The sequence below is a fragment of the Daucus carota genome, chromosome 8 (assembly GCF_001625215.2).
Source record: "Daucus carota subsp. sativus chromosome 8, DH1 v3.0, whole genome shotgun sequence".
Classification (NCBI taxonomy): Eukaryota; Viridiplantae; Streptophyta; class Magnoliopsida; order Apiales; family Apiaceae; genus Daucus; species Daucus carota.
Window position 1 is genome coordinate 20,365,941 of NC_030388.2, and position 17,701 is coordinate 20,383,641.

General features: G+C 34.3%; 4 protein-coding genes across 4 annotated transcripts; 2 read left to right on the plus strand and 2 right to left on the minus strand.

The window, feature by feature from the left end:
• Positions 1-394: 394 nt before the first annotated feature.
• On the plus strand, positions 395-5,978 carry LOC108197141 (fumarylacetoacetase). Its single transcript, XM_017364654.2, has 14 exons — positions 395-770; positions 2,446-2,524; positions 2,701-2,759; positions 2,842-2,966; positions 3,078-3,152; positions 3,485-3,557; positions 3,800-3,899; positions 3,993-4,052; positions 4,165-4,235; positions 4,317-4,379; positions 4,570-4,634; positions 4,871-4,967; positions 5,371-5,496; positions 5,773-5,978. Exons 1-14 carry the CDS (start codon positions 567-569, stop codon positions 5,833-5,835), a joined length of 1,260 nt encoding a protein of 419 aa, XP_017220143.1. The 5' UTR covers positions 395-566; the 3' UTR covers positions 5,836-5,978.
• Positions 5,979-7,187: 1,209 nt separating this feature from the next.
• Positions 7,188-10,122, plus strand: LOC108198714 (mannan endo-1,4-beta-mannosidase 6). Its single transcript, XM_017366491.2, has 5 exons — positions 7,188-7,690; positions 8,379-8,576; positions 8,690-8,812; positions 9,115-9,326; positions 9,464-10,122. The coding sequence occupies exons 1-5, from the start codon at positions 7,298-7,300 to the stop codon at positions 9,867-9,869; spliced, it is 1,332 nt and encodes a 443-aa protein (XP_017221980.1). The 5' UTR covers positions 7,188-7,297; the 3' UTR covers positions 9,870-10,122.
• Positions 10,123-11,710: 1,588 nt separating this feature from the next.
• Positions 11,711-12,991, minus strand: LOC108198867 (acyl-CoA--sterol O-acyltransferase 1). The gene has a single exon (XM_017366640.2). The coding sequence runs from the start codon at positions 12,895-12,897 to the stop codon at positions 11,833-11,835; it is 1,065 nt and encodes a 354-aa protein (XP_017222129.1). The 5' UTR covers positions 12,898-12,991; the 3' UTR covers positions 11,711-11,832.
• Positions 12,992-15,202: 2,211 nt separating this feature from the next.
• LOC108198845 (acyl-CoA--sterol O-acyltransferase 1) lies at positions 15,203-16,650 on the minus strand. Its single transcript, XM_017366625.2, has one exon. It carries the CDS (start codon positions 16,530-16,532, stop codon positions 15,369-15,371), a length of 1,164 nt encoding a protein of 387 aa, XP_017222114.1. The 5' UTR covers positions 16,533-16,650; the 3' UTR covers positions 15,203-15,368.
• Between the last annotated feature and the right edge of the window lie 1,051 nt (positions 16,651-17,701).

Genomic DNA, 17,701 nt, shown 5'->3' on the forward strand with positions numbered 1-17,701 from the left:
ATATTTTAGATTAGTTATAATTAATTATTTAAAAATATTTTAAATTAAAAATGTTTATTTAATAATTCGACCAAACACATGATATCTCAACCCTATAGCTGATTTCAAATCAATACTATATTTCTACAAAACAATCATCAGAGTAGTATTTATTTTAATATTCTCTCCACCAATTTTTTTTTATCATTTTGACTTTCTGTACATGATTTAAGGTGATAAAAAACCATATTTTCACTAGTTATTTCTAAAATATTCTTTTCTTAAATTAAAATTTATATTTATAGTTTTATTTATATAAAAATTGAAAATAAGAATGTAAATATATTTTTCGATCACTTTTAATTACGTGAAAAAAAAGTTCGGATAAACGCCTCTAACACAGAATTATGGTGACAACTACGGGGCACGGGGAGTATTAGTCGGTGGATTTACATTTTACGCCCAAACTACTCTGTCTATAAACTTCTGTCTTTCTCTCTGCTCCACTTGTAGTCTCTAGTGTCTACTCCTTTGCTCTCACAACAAGTCCGAAACGTAACTCAATTTACGACGCCGTTTAAGCAGCTATGGCATTGAAATCATTCCTAGAAATCTCGCCGGACTCACATTTCCCGATGGAGAATCTGCCGTACGGCGTGTTCAAGCCTGACGAATCTTCCGCACCTCGACCTGGCGTTGCTATCGGAGATTACGTGTTGGATCTTCAAGTTATTGCTTCCGCTGGTCTTTTCAACGGGCCTATTCTCGCGAACTCTGATTGTTTTCATCAGGTTCGTAATCCGAGTTATTAAATAATTTAAGATGGGTTTGTCTAGTGTGTGCCCATGGGCACATGCTAAGCACTAACATTTATAAAATTGGAGGGATTTGATTGGTGTGGTTGTTGTAAATGCAAGGGGGCCATCATTATTAAAGAGTGTAAGCCAATCAAAATCTCCCAAATTTATAAGTTTTAGTGCTTAGTGTGTGCCCTTGGGCACACCATAGAAAAACCGATTTAAGATATCGTGTTTATAATCCGAGTAGTAATTTTAACGTGTGACGCCTCCCGAGGCTATGGATAAGGGAATCATTTTAACGTGTCACGACTCCCGAGGCTCGTTACTTACTCGCTCTGTATGTGATTGTCCTATCGTTTCGAATAAGAATGAAAGTGTTGAGAACGTATTTGCTTTATATCATTATCGTATCGAAAATTATATTTTTTATATGTTACTGTGGCCAACTAGTTGGATCGATTAGTTGTTTGTTGTGCTGTATAGCTCATTTGATATAAGAGAGAAGTTTGAATTGGATAAGTTTGACACATTGAATTATAGATTGTTAGCACGTTTGTAATTGTGAAAAAATTTTGGATTAATAAATAGCGTTGTACTTTAGTTTTGAATTTAGTATTGATATTCCAAAAGTCGGGATGTTACGGTGTGTTTAACTTTTTTGCTCACATTTTTAAGTTCATTGACCATATAGTTAATAACCTTGACTGTATAGTTAAAATTATCTTTTTGAATAAAAATATATGATTAATATTATAATTTAAAAAAATAAATAAATAATGATTTAACTACGGTCAAAAGACTTAGAAATGTGTTCTAAAAAGTCAAGCGACCTATATTTCAAAATGGAGAGAGTATTCGATTTTAGTTTTGGAAATGTTGAAATTGATGTATTGTTTACTCGCTCCGTTTCAATTTACATGTCCAATTTTAACCGTAAAAAATCTTCAAATTAGTTGTTCACTTCAACTTTTAGTTCATTACTTCATTATTAAGTTGCGCCGTTGTGTTTGTGTTTACGTGTGATATGATATGTCGAAAGATTTTTAGCTAGTTTGTAAAGTTGATTGTTATACGAAAGAGTTGAGGAGACTCTGATTTCGAGAAATCATTTATGGTCAAGTTATTGCCATTAGTAAAGGGTTTGAGTTGATCTGCCAAATGTGGGACATTATTCACCTAGCTTTGGCGATGATCGGTGGAAATGTGTGACTATGATGAATGGATTGTGCGTGTTTTGATGCTAGTTGGTTTGTATCGTGTCTATCCTTATTGTCTCAAAAAGAGGCATCTAATTTTGATGGAGAACACCTTTTGTTCCTGTGGAATTTGTCGAATTTCTTATCATTCGTATACGAGGTGTTTTTTTTTGTTTTTGAAGATAACTTGGAGAAAAAGAGTACAGTACATGGTATAGCTTTTACGATAATTAATATTTTAGTCTCTAATGCATCTGAATTTTTTCATGTATAAAACATGTCAATATAATGATGCTAGATAAATTTGTGTATTATTTTAATAAATTTGGTGATAAATTCAATTATACCTGCAGTTATCAATATATATTACAGATGATAGCTTTTTCTTTGAACAAGTTTGTGTTTCTTTTAAAGTTTTAAAACTTGGACCAACTTGGTAAATCTCTTACATTCTCGTAACATGATTGCAGCCAAATCTTAATAAGTTCCTAGAAATGGGACGTCCTGCATGGAAGGAGGCTCGTGCTACAATACAAAAACTACTCTCATGTAAACTTTTTCAGATTAATTGAATCTATCAATGTTTTCATGTTACTCATAGAAATTGTAGCAGATTAGAGTTATGGGCACACGGAAAAATCCTAATTATAAATTATGCCTGTGCTTAACAAAAAAGAAAATTGAAGGATGGTTTAAAGGTATGTTTTGAATCTCAATTTTTGCAGCTGCTGAGCCTTCTTTGCGCGACAATGCAAGTCTGAGACAGAATGGCCTACTACCTGCCGTAAGACATACTTGCATCAAATATTCTCATTTAAGTCGAATGTATAATCTGTCCGGTGCTAATATTTTTCTCGATGTTATAGGCCCAGGTACAAATGCTTCTTCCTATGGCAATAGGGGATTACACAGACTTCTTCTCATCTATGCATCATGCTAGGAACTGCGGCTTGATGTTTAGAGGTCCTGAAAATGCCATTAATCCAAACTGGTATGGCTGTCAAAAATTCACTCACCTCACCTGTGGCTGTAAGGCTGGAACGAGTTTAATGTCCTTGTTCATACATTCCGTGCTTATCTTGGCAGTTTCATCTGTTTTCAGGTTCCACCTCCCTATTGCTTATCATGGCCGGGCATCATCTATCGTAGTATCAGGGACAGATATTATCAGACCTAGGTAGGAAACTTGGTGCTATGTATCCACTATGAGTGTTAGAAAGAATTGTTTTCTTCCATAATGTGACTAAAGTATCGATACATCTCTATGCTCAGTAGTATCCACTAGCTGGTCATTACTCAATGGCAGTTTATTACTTCAGTAACTAGCCAGTCATTACTTTATGGCAGTTTATTACTTCAGTTAACTCTTTTGGATAAAGAATGATATCTGTTTCCAGAATACTTACTCATAATGGCGGAAAAGTTTACTTTTTGATTGTCATTTCCTTGCTTTAGATTGAGAGCTCCTAATAACTCATCTCTGACTTTTTTTTTTAATTCTTTTCCCAGAGGTCAAGGTCATCCATCTGGCAACTCACCCTATTTTGGGCCTTCACGAAAGCTAGACTTTGAGCTAGAAATGGTTAGTATGTCGACACTTTCTAATGTATCAGGCCTTTCCCCATTAAAGGACGTCTTTTCTTCTCTTTTTTTTAAATTTTGGCATTTATTATTAATACAGTGAAAGTTTGGAAGATTATAGATTTATTGATGCTTGTATCTCCTATTTATTCTCTTCCATATCGTTTTAATGTAGTTTATTGTATATTTTTTCCTCCCATAACTTGTAACTAAATTTATTTTACTATCTGTAAATCTTCCAAGGCTGCTGTGGTTGGACCTGGTAACAGGTTAGGAGAGCCTGTTGATGTTAATGAGGCTGCAGAGCATATATTTGGACTAGTACTGATGAATGACTGGAGTGGTATAAATTGAGTCAAGTTCATATCCCTTGGTAAATTTAACCCTATGATTTGTATACCGAGAATTTAATTTATATTTCTTTTATATTAAACAGCTAGAGATATTCAGGCATGGGAATATGTACCTCTTGGTCCTTTCCTTGGAAAAAGTTTCGGTATTGTTCTTTTATTTTTTTGCCAAGTGCTTTGTTTTTTATTTGCTTCAAATCAAGTAATGTAAAGGTTAAGTGGCATAATTTAAAATTATGATAACTCTTTTTCTTAAAGGGACAACTATATCTCCTTGGATTGTAACCTTAGATGCTTTACAACCTTTTGGTTGTGATGCTCCTCAGCAGGTAACTTATCCCTTTTTAGTTATAAGATCAGTGGAGTTTGTGAAATTTCCTCTTCCAGTTTATCATTTTTTCTGATTGCAGAATCCTAGTCCCTTGCCATATCTTGCAGAAAAAAATTCCAAGAATTATGACATTTCTTTGGAGGTAAGTTCACAGCTACTCATAATAAAAATACTGTACTACCAGTGTCTCACATTATTAGTTCTCAGATCCTTTTCAGTATGATGCTTAAAACCAATGCTAAACTTACTTTTTGTTCACATCTATTTTAACTACATTTATAAAGCCTCAGATTTCTAGTAGACCAATAATCAGCTTCACACTTTGCTTTAAGGTTCAAATTAGACCAGCTGGAGAAGAAACATCATATGTTGTCACAAGGAGTAACTTCAATCACCTGTAAGGAATTTGCCTTATTAGTTGCTTAACTCTTAACGAATCTCATAATTTTTTAATTATAGTTCTCTCAAGTCCGCTACTATTTGTGGTCAATTGAAAAAGTCCACTGCTATATTTTAAACTACTGCATATCTGTATTATTCTTCAGCTCCATGTCATATTAGTTTAAATTGCTGCCACTTGGTGTTACTTATTAGTTCTATTCAGGGTTGTCATTTTCCTGATCTATGGTACAGGTATTGGACAGTGACCCAACAACTTGCTCACCATACTATAAATGGTTGTAATTTGAGGCCTGGTGATCTTCTTGGAACTGGCACAATAAGTGGACCAGTAAGAGTTTTCTATATGAATTCTCAATCTGTTTTGATGTCTTGTATACATATTATTTACAAAGCTTATATGTTCTCTTAATCGTACAACAGAGTTTCTAGTCTTTTAGTGTTTATCAACCTTGTAAACTCTATTTCGCCAAGGAAAATATGCACATAACAATTATACTGATAACCCGGTAGTTGTAACAAATTTTACTATATTTATGTTTTGTATAAATCAAAATTAGCACATTGCACTAATTCTTGAATTTAATTGATGTAATTTGACTAAATGTTGTATTGGACTCTATTTCGAGAAACTTAAAGTAAATTATATTTATATCTGTTATTAGTATAAATTATACAAAAGATGGATATATTTATAGTTGATGAAACTTAATGACCACTGGGTTTTCTAACAGGAACCAGAATCATATGGATGCTTACTGGAGTTGACATGGAATGGACAAAAAAATGTTTCTTTAGGAGGGACAAGTCGCAAGTTTCTAGAAGATGGAGATGAAGTTATTTTCACTGGTTGTTGCAAGGTTGTTTCTGAAATTTTGTTCAGCTCTTTCCTATGTGCTTATTAAGTATTTCTTATCAAGTAGTGCAAGAATCCTAAAGTAATACATAATTGTTGACATAACTAATCAATAAGCTAGAGGGATTCTGTTGTATATCATTAGTCACCCTATGAATTCATGAGTTGCCGCTATCTGTTTTCTCTAATGATTGAAGAAAATTGTATTATTCTACCATGCTAAGTTTAAGTTGATGCAGTATACGTACCACCACTCATCTGCTGCTTGATTTATTTGCAGGGGAATGGTTACAATGTGGGTTTTGGTACATGCTCTGGGAAAATTGTGCCTTCAATTCCTTGAAAACCTTCCTGACGGGAGAATCTGTATCTGGTTAGATGTTTGAGACAGATTATGGCGTAAAATCTTTTTTGCTGTATGTTGATCGAAATCATGATATTAGCTTTATCTATTATGGTTATGATCCTGAGAAACTTCATACAGAATGCTGCAGAAATAAGGTCTGTTAAGATATATGATGAAAACTGTACTGCCATCTAGAATTAAAATGAAAACTGTTACATATTTCAGATATAAAAGTAAAATACTTCATTTATCTTAAAGTATATTAGCAAAGTCAGTAGTTGAGGTCTTGAGGAGAAGAGGGAACTGTAATTTGTGAAAAATGAGGACAGCCCTCCAGGGGTTCACCTCTTATTATACTGTGGCTAAACTCTGTTTGTTGTTCATCTACACTAAAACTCCATCGAAATTCGTCAAAAAAAAAAAAAAAAAAAAAACTCCATCGAAAAATCACTGTGGTGTTTGTACTCTATTCTTTGTTCTTTACTCTCTTGATTTTCATTCTAAAATGTCGGTTAATGGGGATAAAAAACTATTATCTTGGACAATTTTTAAGAAAAACAATCAAAAAACCGGAGGAATTTCTTTTTGGACCTTTTTAAAAAGTATCACCATTACAAAAAAAATCAAAAATATGGTGCAACACACTACTTCAATTGCAATATTTAAACAAACTGCTTTTAACTAGTCTTACAATTTCTTTCACAATTTTGACCATATATTTGAAAATATAGATATTTTTGTAAATTTCTTTTTATTTTTTATTGTATTATCATATTTTGAACCAACGACAAAAACGTGATGATGTATATTCAATTGACATTCTTAAAGATTTTTCATTTATGAAAAATTATTATATTTTGATTTGAATTTTATAGGAATATTCAATTGAAACATTAATATTATCCTAAAAAATTCTGTTGAAAAATATCAGATCAGATTTTAAATTAAAATCATATCAGATTTTAAATAATCCTAAAAAATTGGATTTCAGTTTTCTTCGCTAAAACAATAGTTCTTAAATATAATGAACTAAAAAATTCCAATTTCGATTTTCTTTGCTGAATTCCATCCTATTGTGACATCTTTCCTAACAAAAAATACGTGGTACTATGTCATAAAAAAATAAAAATATTTCTTTATCATTATCAACATCTTTACCTGATGCTTCAAATTCAAAGGAAAACAAAATATCTTTATCACACTATTTTCCATTTTTTTCCCTTAAATATATCACCATCATTTCATACATATTTTCAGTTGTATTTTCTAATGAAAGAAAAAAAGTCAACCATTGACCAAAGAAAGACAGAAAAAGTACTCCAATAATTTCCCCGCCTAGTAAACCAACCAAACTCCCCATCACCCTCTGTCATTCAGACAACAAAAACTAACCTCAAGGTCACACATATTATTATTACATACAACTCTTTTCCTAGTATTACAATCCAAGAAAACAGCCATGAATCTTTGTTCGAAACACATAAAATTCTACCATGTTCTCGGCATCTTCTCCCTGGTATCCATCCTCTACTACAACTTCCATGATCACCTACAATTTCCGGTTTATTATATCTGGCAACCCAAGATGAGTTTCGTGGGAGTTAACTCCACAAGATTTGTGATCAAGGCTGGCTCAAATTCCTGTGTCCAAGATTTTTATGTTAATGGGTGGAATTCTTATTGGTTGATGCAAAATAGTTTGAGTGGTCGATCGAAATGGCGAGTTTCTGAGATGATGAGGAGAGGAGCTGGAATGGGGATGAGTGTGTGTAGGACTTGGGCTTTTAGTGATGGTGATGGTCCTAATGCTCTGCAAGTCTCGCCTGGCGTTTTTAATGAAAGGGTCTTTAAGGTTTGTTTTGTTTGAATCAATTTTGTTGTTTGTGAGTTTCCGATTGAATCTGTTATTCCCCTCCCTTTTTAGTTGTCACGTTTGTAAAAAATACACATGAAAAATTAAATGTTGTAAGTTGTTTCCATGTATGCCCTTATTTTTCGTATTATATACTACTAAGTCATAAGAGAGTATATTGGTGGTAAAGTTAAACATTAGAACTAACAATCAAGGGGTAAGTATGGAAAAATAGGTATAAATTTATATTGGAACAAGAATGAGACAACTATCTAGGGACAATTTTCTTTTTGCAAATATGACAACTAAAAAGGGACGGGAGAGTATTGTTTTTGACTCACCTTGGCAGTTGGCACCGACAGTACTGCCCACCTTGTTTGTTCTTGCAGTTGAAATGATCTTGTCTAAATTTTTTATTCGATTTTTGGTTAGGTACCATGTATATATAAAACTAAAGGTTCAAATACAATCTAACTTAGTTTACAAAACGCTTATTTTTATCACAGAGAATGATTATACAATTTTTATTGTTCCGATTTCATTTTCATCTGGTTAAGCGAACCTGAACCGGTATGTTTTATGACTACAATGGATAATTTTGTATATTCTTATGGTTAGTGTTTTAATGTTGAGTGACTTGTCTAATTATATAGTTATATGTCACTATAAGTAACAGATGAATTTTCAGGGGCTAGATTATGTGATAGTAGAAGCAAGGAGACATAGGATTCAGTTGATTCTAAGTCTTGTAAACAATCTGAATGCATTTGGTGGAAAAGCTCAGTATGTCAGGTGGGCAAAAGAAGCTGGAATTAATGTATCTTCATCAAATGATTCGTTTTTCTCCAACACTGTCATCAAAAATTATTACAAAGCTTATGTCAAGGTAGGGGATGCTGATCACTTTTCCTTAAAGAAAAAGTATAAGATGAGCTCTTTAGAACTGAATGCTTAGAAAAAATATTTATCTTACTGTTTTACTCTATGTCTATAATCCAGGCTATTGTGACACGAAGGAACTCTTTAAGTGGGGTTAAATATTCTGAAGAACCGGCTATTTTTGCTTGGGAACTGATAAATGAGCCTCGGTGTGAATCAAGTTCATCTGCTCCTGCTCTTGAGGTGAATGATCATAAAAGTTTTAGATGCATTTTCCTTTTATGTTGCACCTATTTAATAGATTGAAGTACAGCTGTGGTGATTTAGGTTGTCTTATAAGAAGAACCATCTTAATTGTGCATCATTTTCTTGAAAATCATTACAAGGAAATTAGTTATTTACAGTTAGTAACTGCGGTTCCTTATTGTTGAAGTCTATCTTCACACTCATGATGCAGTTGTGATGCATGTTGTTCGTACAATGTATTATTATGTCACTCTGTCGTTTATATTGTAAACTTGAGATGTCGTTTTACCTACAAACAGAATTGGATAACAGAGATGGCTGCATATGTCAAAAGTTTGGACAACAAACATCTTCTGACTGTCGGACTAGAAGGGTTTTATGGTCTTAAAACAACCGAGAAATCCACTGTAAATCCTGGAAAATGGGCAGCGTCACTTGGATCAGACTTCATACAGAACTCAGCAATTGAAAACATAGATTTTGCTTCAGTTCATGCCTATCCCCATAGCTGGTTAGTGAACTTAATTGTCAAGTGTATTGTGTTCAAAGAACTTTATTTCCACACTTACCGCGTTGAGCTGAAGTATATACAATTCTACTATCTTCTTTTTAGATAATACTAGTTTTGCTTCCTTTGCTCTGATACAGGATCCCACTTTCTGATTTAAATGCAAAGGTAGATTATCTTTCACATTGGATGGATGCGCATATAAGAGATGGCCAGGATGTGTTGAAAAAACCAGTTCTGTTTTCAGAATTTGGCTCTCCTCTAAGAAAGAAATTAGATGGACCGTATGACAGAGATATTCTGCTAAAACAAGTTTATGACAAAATCTATGAATCCGCAAAGAGAAGAGAGGCCGGAGCAGGAGTTTTGATATGGCAGTTACTACTTGAAGGAATGCAGCAATATGGAGACGAATACTCTCTTGTAGCACGTGAGCATCCCTCGACTTATAAACTTATAGTTGAACAATCACGACGTGTAAATAATATATCTTCTCAAGTTGAAACAAACAGGAAACTTCACCGGATGGGTCACTGTTTAGCTTAGATATTCATACATAAGCATGTACTAGAAACCGGAAATTCTTTACACAGGAGTTGTGGATTGATGTAAAGTAGATCGTCAGCTTGTACAAACTCTTCTATAGAAGGGATCAACAGTCTGGAGTTTTACATTCTTCTATGCTGTTTGTAAATTATAACAGACAGATTCTCTGTTGCAAGAGAATATTTCAGTGATGTTGTAATCCCCTGGAAACTGTTCCTTTATGAACAATAGGAGTAAGACTTTGTTTGTGGAAGCTGCAAGGGGTGAAAAGTGACAACCGCTTTGTCAAAGGGCTAGAGAAGCTTCTTTTTTTTCTTTTTCTTTTTTGAAACAGAAAAACCATATAGCATTGATTCTCAAAAGATTCATACATGATTATCTCCAACAAAGAAGGTGGAGGAGCCTCGAAAATGTTGTAGCTATTGAGCGAACAAGGAACTCGAGCCATTAAGTGCGCTGCCTTGTTTGCTAGCCTTCTAACATGGGATACTCTGATATTTACTTCTAGACGAAAGAATGTCTTGGCAAGCTTTCCAGAATTGAGCCAACCTCAAATTGATATCTTCCCCTTGTCTTCAGAGCCTGTACCACCAAGAGAGAATCGGTATCTACGGTAAGAGGCTGTGAAATAGTCGACACCACCTCAAGCATGCATTGCTTCATAAACCCCCACTGCTTCAGCTTCAAACACCTGTACATTCCCTGGGAATTTCATCGTTTTGCGCTTCAAAAATAAACCGTTATGATCTCTTTATATCGTGCCAATGGAGAAGGAATTAGAACATGCATATGTCGAAGCATCCACATTAAGTTTCAGATGCCCTATCTCTGGAGGTTGCCACTTGATTTCATCCTAGTGAACTGCTTGGTTTTGTACCTTACTTGCAACCCCTCATTCCTTGGACCAACGACACAGCCTGTTTCCATTCATCTATTTGTTTCAAGCTCCATTCAACGGCCACAGCAGGCCACAGCAGGAGACACCCATTTCCCTTCCACTACAAAAAAAACAGGACAAAACAGACCGCCAAATCCCCAAAAGTACAGTTGCAACTGGCAATCTTTTTTTAGCCGGTCGATTTTGTCTTGTTTTTTTAGTGTTCCCAGACTCTTTTATTCTTAACCATCCAAATCCCCAAGAGCACAGTTGCAATCTGACCATATTTACCACTTGTCTATGATTTTAATCAAAATTCGACTAAATTCTATATAATTATTATTATTATCAAATAAGTAATTTTTCTTATTTAATTATAATAAGAGATATTAAAAAATATATTATCTAGAAAGTTAAAAATACAAACACATACAAACAAACAATATGCAAGAAGTGAAATAATGTTATATCGAGCATGTCAACCAAACAATTTTTGGTTACTTTCTCCGCATTGAGCAAAGACCAGAAGTAGAAGTCACGGTAGAAAATCAAAATATTAAAAAAATCGAATTTTGAGGTTTCAATTTCGGGTTCGAGTTTCTGATTTCAGATATATTCATATCTAATATGAAAAAAGTTCGAGTTTCAAATATATCTGAATCCGATCTGAAAGCCATCAGATCGGGTTCAGATTTAAATTTAGATACGATTATATCCGACTCTTTCCGATCCGATTATATCTGATCCTACCTAATTTGATCAACCCGATTATCATCTCGGCAGATAAACATTCCCGTAGACTTAGAAACTTCACGAGCAATTGCCGAATTAAAAATCTAAAATCTTTGTTGAATTTCCTATTTTTGAAATTATAGAAAATCTTAAATTATAAAATCATATAAAATAATGTCATTTTTCCGTTATAGATGTACAATCATTGATTCTACTAAATTTAAAGTACGGGTAAAAAATCAAACATGGTTGTAATAATTATATATCGACGAAATACTAAATTGAGGGGCATCGAGTTTCTACCAACCTGCCGGGCACTAATAGGTTTGGTGATTTATCGCAAGAAACCAACCATTACAAGTATGGACAAGACATTTCATTCGGACCAACAAGTCTCCCATTCCAAACAAACTCAACAAAAGCAAGAAACTCTCTACAACCTTTTACATCTGCATTTCCTCGTAAAAACGGTGGAAAGAATAGCCAGAAGCTTGTAACCACAACATACATTATGGACATAGGCCCGGACACCATCCTCGGCAACCGGAACTTGCCATTCAACAGCTTCTTTAATCCGATTTCGACGCCCAAAGACAGTCCATGAATAAGAAAAAAATAAGTTACTTCCCACCTTGTCTTTTGTCTTCCATAGGTGTAAAAAACCAGCTCATGCATGAGCCCGGACACAAAAAATGTTGCAAGCACACTAGGAAAAATAGCCCATTTTCTCCCAACCAGACCCGAAAAAACGTGACGGGTCGGTTCGAATATGGTTGGTTTTAGGATATTAGTAACCATTAGATTCCATCTTTTACCCCAAAAATCTTGCAATGAAGTTGCAAGGTAAGGCTCATCAAATTGTGGTTCCAATTCTGCTTGCATGAGTACTCTAGCTAAGCTAGCAAACAAAGCTAGTATCAACTCTAAGCTAAAATATATGTGAAAACAATAGAGTAACAAGAGAAAATTTGGATGGAAATGTTGTGTATAGTCATAGAGTTTTATTAAAAACCCTAATAGCAAAATCTTTACAACATAGTTCAAAAATGATGTATTTTGTTTTAAAGGGTTGTGAGTTTCTCTAAATTTTTTATCTGAGTGATGGATTTTGATTGGGAGACAAGCTAGTGGGATGAAAAGTGATAGTGGTATTGGTGGATTGGAAAATAGAGGGCCTTTGTCAAAGGCAAAGAGGAGGATCTTGAAATTTGCTAGCCAAGATATGAAAAATGAAGATGTGGCTCCAAGATGAATTGTTGTTAGATTGAGAGGAAGAAATATGAAGAGGATTGAGACTGGGAGGAGACATAGAAATCTGATGGTACCTTTGGGGATGAACTTGGGTATGGTGTGACAATAGCATAGGGATGCCAACACTGTGATCCATACCACTGCAAAGTTGTTGAGCTCTCCTTCCATTTTTTTGATGAATCCAGTGATGAGAAAACAGGGATTATAGACTTTGAATATGTGCAAATCTATGTGATGTGTGTAGTTAAATAGGCACAAAGATTTAGGTCAATAAAATACTGCTAGTAGCTAGCTGACAGCCAACTAGCCAAGGAAGTTTCAAATTTATTTATGCTGACGATCACAAGATGTGAGAGTTGGAGTATTATATTGGAACACTCTCTGGAATTCTTTGGATATGTTTTATCGGTTTGGCTAGTGTGTGCCCATGGGCACATGCTAAGCGCGGAAATTTTTGTATTTGGGAGATTTTGATTGGTGTGGTTGGTGTATTTGCAGGAGGGGTCCACCATTATCATGAGATAGGAACCAATCAAAATGATCCAAACACAAAATTTTCCGCGCTTAGCATGTGCCCATGGGCACACCATAGAAAAACCGATGTTTTATTATACGGTCTTTCTAATGTGTGCCCAAGGGCACACAATAAGCACAAACTCTCATAGAAATGGTTTCATTTGATTGGTGGACTTGGTGTAAATGCAGGAGGGCCATTAATATTTATTATTTATCCACCAATCAAAAACTACTATTCTCATGGGAGTTAGTGACTATTGTGTGCCCATGGGCACACCATAGAAAATTCGTTATAAATATTACTCTATCTTGCACATGCATAGCATGGATATAGAAGTCGGTTTAACATATTATATATATATATATAGAGTTAAGTTCAATGGAGACCACATTTTTTCTGGAGACTTGGAGACCACATATGTTCTGCAAGTAAAATATTTCATAAAAACATTGCAAAACGTATAATTTTACAAATCATGTTCTCCGAAATCATTATTACATTTAAAATCTTGAATATCATATAAGTTTTACATGTAGAACATTACAAAATGTTTTGTTCTATGAAATATGTTTAATTTGCAGAACATTTATTCAACTTGCAAAATATGCATTATCTACTTATTAAACATTGATGATCTTCAACAATTTTAATGAATACATGATATTTGTAGAACATATTTTACAAAATAATGTATTTTACAATGTTTTGATTGCAGAATATACGTGGTCTCCGAGGTCTTCGATAAAAATGCGGTCTCCATAGAACTTTCCTCTATATATATATATATATATATATATATATATATTTTTAAATGGTTAATTACTTTTTCAGCTCAATCACTTCTCATCCTTTTTCATGGGTCTTATCAAATTTTTATATTTCGAAATTATTTAAAATAATGAAAAATATTATAAAATTACTCTCATTCATTATTTTTATTTATCTTCTACATCAGTTTGGGACGGGGATCGCCGGATCAGGGATGAAAAAAATCCTCATTCGGGTTCGATACGAGATCGAGGATGGGTTTTGAATACGGGATTGGGGGCGGGATAGCACTCCCTGACTTAGAGCCTCGCGTCCATCCCTAGATTATGGGCAGTGCAGGGAGTGTACATTTATTTTGTAAAAGTTAATCGACCTTTTTGTACCTCCTATTTCAATTTTTGCCGAAAACAAACCTTTTACCTAAATATTAATTTATTACTTATACATTCAATAGAGAATAAAAAATTTTAACTTTTTATTTAATGTACGCAAGAAAGTGAAAGAACCAGCAAATGGTACGACAGGTAGTATCACCTGGAGCCTGTTGCTGAAATTCAAAAACACGAAAGAAAAATCAACTAAAACTAAAACTAAATCATCAAAAGATGGATTGGTGTGGCAGAGAAGATGAGCGGGGAAGATAACAATAGCACTGAAAGGAGCTCAACTCTTATATCGAATCTCGTGAGAAAGCAACAACCAGCTACTCTAAATCGGAGGAGAAGAAGATATGGATTCAATTAGATTCCTAACTCCCTTTCCGACGGCAATCCATCTTCAACTTCCTCATCTCCAACCGAAACCCTCCCTCCCCATACCCGAACTAGGTAAAAGAGAGAGGGAGTAGAGAGAAACAGAGAATGAGCGAGGCAGGGACGGGAACCGTATTCATGCAAAAAGTTTGTAGATTTTTTAAAAAGAAAGTAAGTATGCAATTTTTGGGAGAAGATTGTATTATTTCAATTAAAATACTAAAAAGTGGTATACTTGGTAAATACCCTTTTTTTTATTTCGAAATTATTTGAAATAATAAAAGAATTATTATGAAAATTTTAAAAGTTAATTTGACCTTTTTGTACTTCTTATTCCAATTCTTTGCCAAAAAACAAACCTTTTACCTAAATATTAATTTATTACTTATACATTCAATAGAGAATAAAGAGATTACTTTATTAATTTATGCACGCGAGAAAGTGAAAGGAAAACCAGAAAAGGGAACCACAGGTCACAGGTAGTATCACCTGGAGCCTGTAGCTGAAAGTCTATACCTGTCTAAATCTGCCAACAAATCTGTAAGAACCAAACTAAGTCAACTTATACATCTGGTACAAATCAGACACACCTAAAATGAACCTTACAAGAAAGGACAAGAAAATTCATCAGGACCAACCAAACGACCATGCTTCACAAACTCAACAAAAGCAAGAGTTTCTTTACATGACTTCACTTCTGCTATGTTCCCTCTCAAGAATGGCGGAAAGAACAACCAAAAGCTAGTAACAATCACAAACGTTAATGTCAAAGGTCTCGAAAGCATCCGAGGTACCCTGAATTTCCCATTCACCATCTTCTTAATTCCGATTTCCACAGCCAATGCCACCCCATGTAACATAAAAAAACCCATTGCTTGCCAGTTTGTTTTCTGCCTTTGATAGCTATAAAAAATCAGCTCGTGCATTAGTCCTGATACAAAGAATGTGGCGATCACTGCAGGCAATGCAGCCAATTTCTTCCCGATTAAAATTGTGGAAATATTATGGACAGGCACAAATACTGTAGGACGCAAAATGTTGGACACCATGAGGTTCCATCTTTTTCCCCAAAAATCTTGAAGTGAAGTTGCGAGATAAGGATCATCAAATTGTGGCTCGAGCTCTAATGACATTAGTGATCGAGCAATGGCGGCAAACGTGGCTAATAGTAACTCCAGAACAAAGTAAATGTGGAAGCAATAAAGCAACCACAACACATATGGATGAAGACTATCTTTGTAATCATAAATTTTGATCAATGCAGAAAATAACAAAAACTTGATAGCATAATTAGAAAGTGACTTATGGCCTTTTTTGGGTAATTCTTGAACATGGTACTCTTTAGATTCTCCATTTAAATCATATTTTTGGCCATTTTTAGCAATTTCAAGAAAAGGGTAATTTTCAGATTTTTTATTTGGTTGATTTTTAGATTCTTGATTTGGGTGCTTGATCTTTATGGGAAGACAAGCCAAGAGGATGAATCTTGTCAAAGAAAGAGGAGGGTCAGAATATAAAGGGCCAGTGCTAAAAGCAAAGAGGAGGAGCTTGAAATTAGTAAGCCATGAAATGAAGAAAGTTGAATTGCATCCGAGATTGATGGAGTTGAGACAGAGAGGAAGATAAATAAATAAGCATAGAACAGGGAAAATAGTTAAGAATCTGAGGGTACCTTTGGGAAAAACCTTGGTTATGGTGTGAGAATAGCAGAGACATGCTAAGACTGATGTCCAGACCATTACAAAGGTGTTTAGTTCTCCTTCCATTTCGATGCAGGATCTCTCTCCCTCTTTCTCTCTGTCTCGGTCTCTCTCGCCCTCTCCCTCTCTCTCTCCCTCCCGAACCTCAGAAAGATGGTGGGCAAGATCTGCCAGATGAGTTGTTTATAGTTTACACTTCTAAATTATTTTTTGCTCATTGACTATTGGATGGGTGATATATACCGAGGATTAATAATATTCTGTAAGATATTAATGGCCCCGATGTAAACCGAGATTTTGGACAAAATTAGAGGTTTGATGTGTATTAGAGATTTGATCATTAAAATAAGTTAATATTAGTGTTTGGTAGTTAGCATATTGAAATAAATGTTTGGATACAAAAAGCTAATTTTCAAAAAAACTACTTTAAGGAGTTTTTATAGTTGAGAGGTTTTGATTTGTGTCAGAAAAAGCTAATCAATCAGCTATTTAATTACCAAACAATTTTACGAGAAACCGCTAATTCAATCCGCTAATCAAAACAATTACTTCAATCAGTTAGTCAAAAAATCTAATTAAATCAGCTAACTGCTTACCGCTAATTTCTTAACATGGCCATACAAAATTTGTACTATATTAATTTTTGCATTTTTTTCTCTTATTTATTAAATAAGGTGCAAGGACCGAGTCTTTATACATATAATAACAAGAGATAATTGCATATTGCACCCCTTAATTATCGTTCAAAAACGATATTGTACCCATGCTTTGAGAAACTCAACTCGCACCCCTTATCTTTACATTTCAAGAACGATACGCACCCCTTCTGTTAAATTCCCCATATCGTACCCATATCGTTTTTGAAATGTAAAGATAAGGGGTGCGAGTTGAGTTTCTCAAAGTATGGGTACAATATCATTTTTGAACGATAGTTAGGAAGTGCGATATACAATTACCTCTAATAACAAGGATTATTAAGTCATTCATTTTGTAATTTTGCTTCAAGTTGATTTGATAGTGTGTTTCTTTCTAAAGATATGATTCATTTTTCTTAAATAAATGAGCTCATTCAATAATAAAAGGTCATACGGCATCTGCATAAAAAGTCGCGTCGAACAAACAAAATACAGAAACAATCATCGATCAATCTATTCTTCTTGGTGATAAAATCACGTGAATTATTGAAGATGAAATATACACATGTTTCGTCACTTTCGCTTCTGCCAATATCAATT

What these genes read in the sequence shown, in the direction of transcription:
- LOC108197141 (XM_017364654.2), top strand. Translation starts at nt 567, where the DNA reads ATGGCATTGAAATCATTCCTAGAAATCTCGCCGGACTCACATTTCCCG. An exon ending in AATACAAAAACTACTCTCAT is followed by an intron (nt 2,525 to 2,700) that starts GTAAACTTTTTC and finishes CAATTTTTGCAG; the next exon opens with CTGCTGAGCCTTCTTTGCGC. An exon ending in ACTGATGAATGACTGGAGTG is followed by an intron (nt 3,900 to 3,992) that starts GTATAAATTGAG and finishes TATATTAAACAG; the next exon opens with CTAGAGATATTCAGGCATGG.
- LOC108198714 (XM_017366491.2), top strand. Translation starts at nt 7,298, where the DNA reads ATGAATCTTTGTTCGAAACACATAAAATTCTACCATGTTCTCGGCATC. An exon ending in ATTACAAAGCTTATGTCAAG is followed by an intron (nt 8,577 to 8,689) that starts GTAGGGGATGCT and finishes TCTATAATCCAG; the next exon opens with GCTATTGTGACACGAAGGAA. An exon ending in CATCTGCTCCTGCTCTTGAG is followed by an intron (nt 8,813 to 9,114) that starts GTGAATGATCAT and finishes ACCTACAAACAG; the next exon opens with AATTGGATAACAGAGATGGC.
- LOC108198867 (XM_017366640.2), bottom strand. Translation starts at nt 12,897, where the DNA reads ATGGAAGGAGAGCTCAACAACTTTGCAGTGGTATGGATCACAGTGTTG.
- LOC108198845 (XM_017366625.2), bottom strand. Translation starts at nt 16,532, where the DNA reads ATGGAAGGAGAACTAAACACCTTTGTAATGGTCTGGACATCAGTCTTA.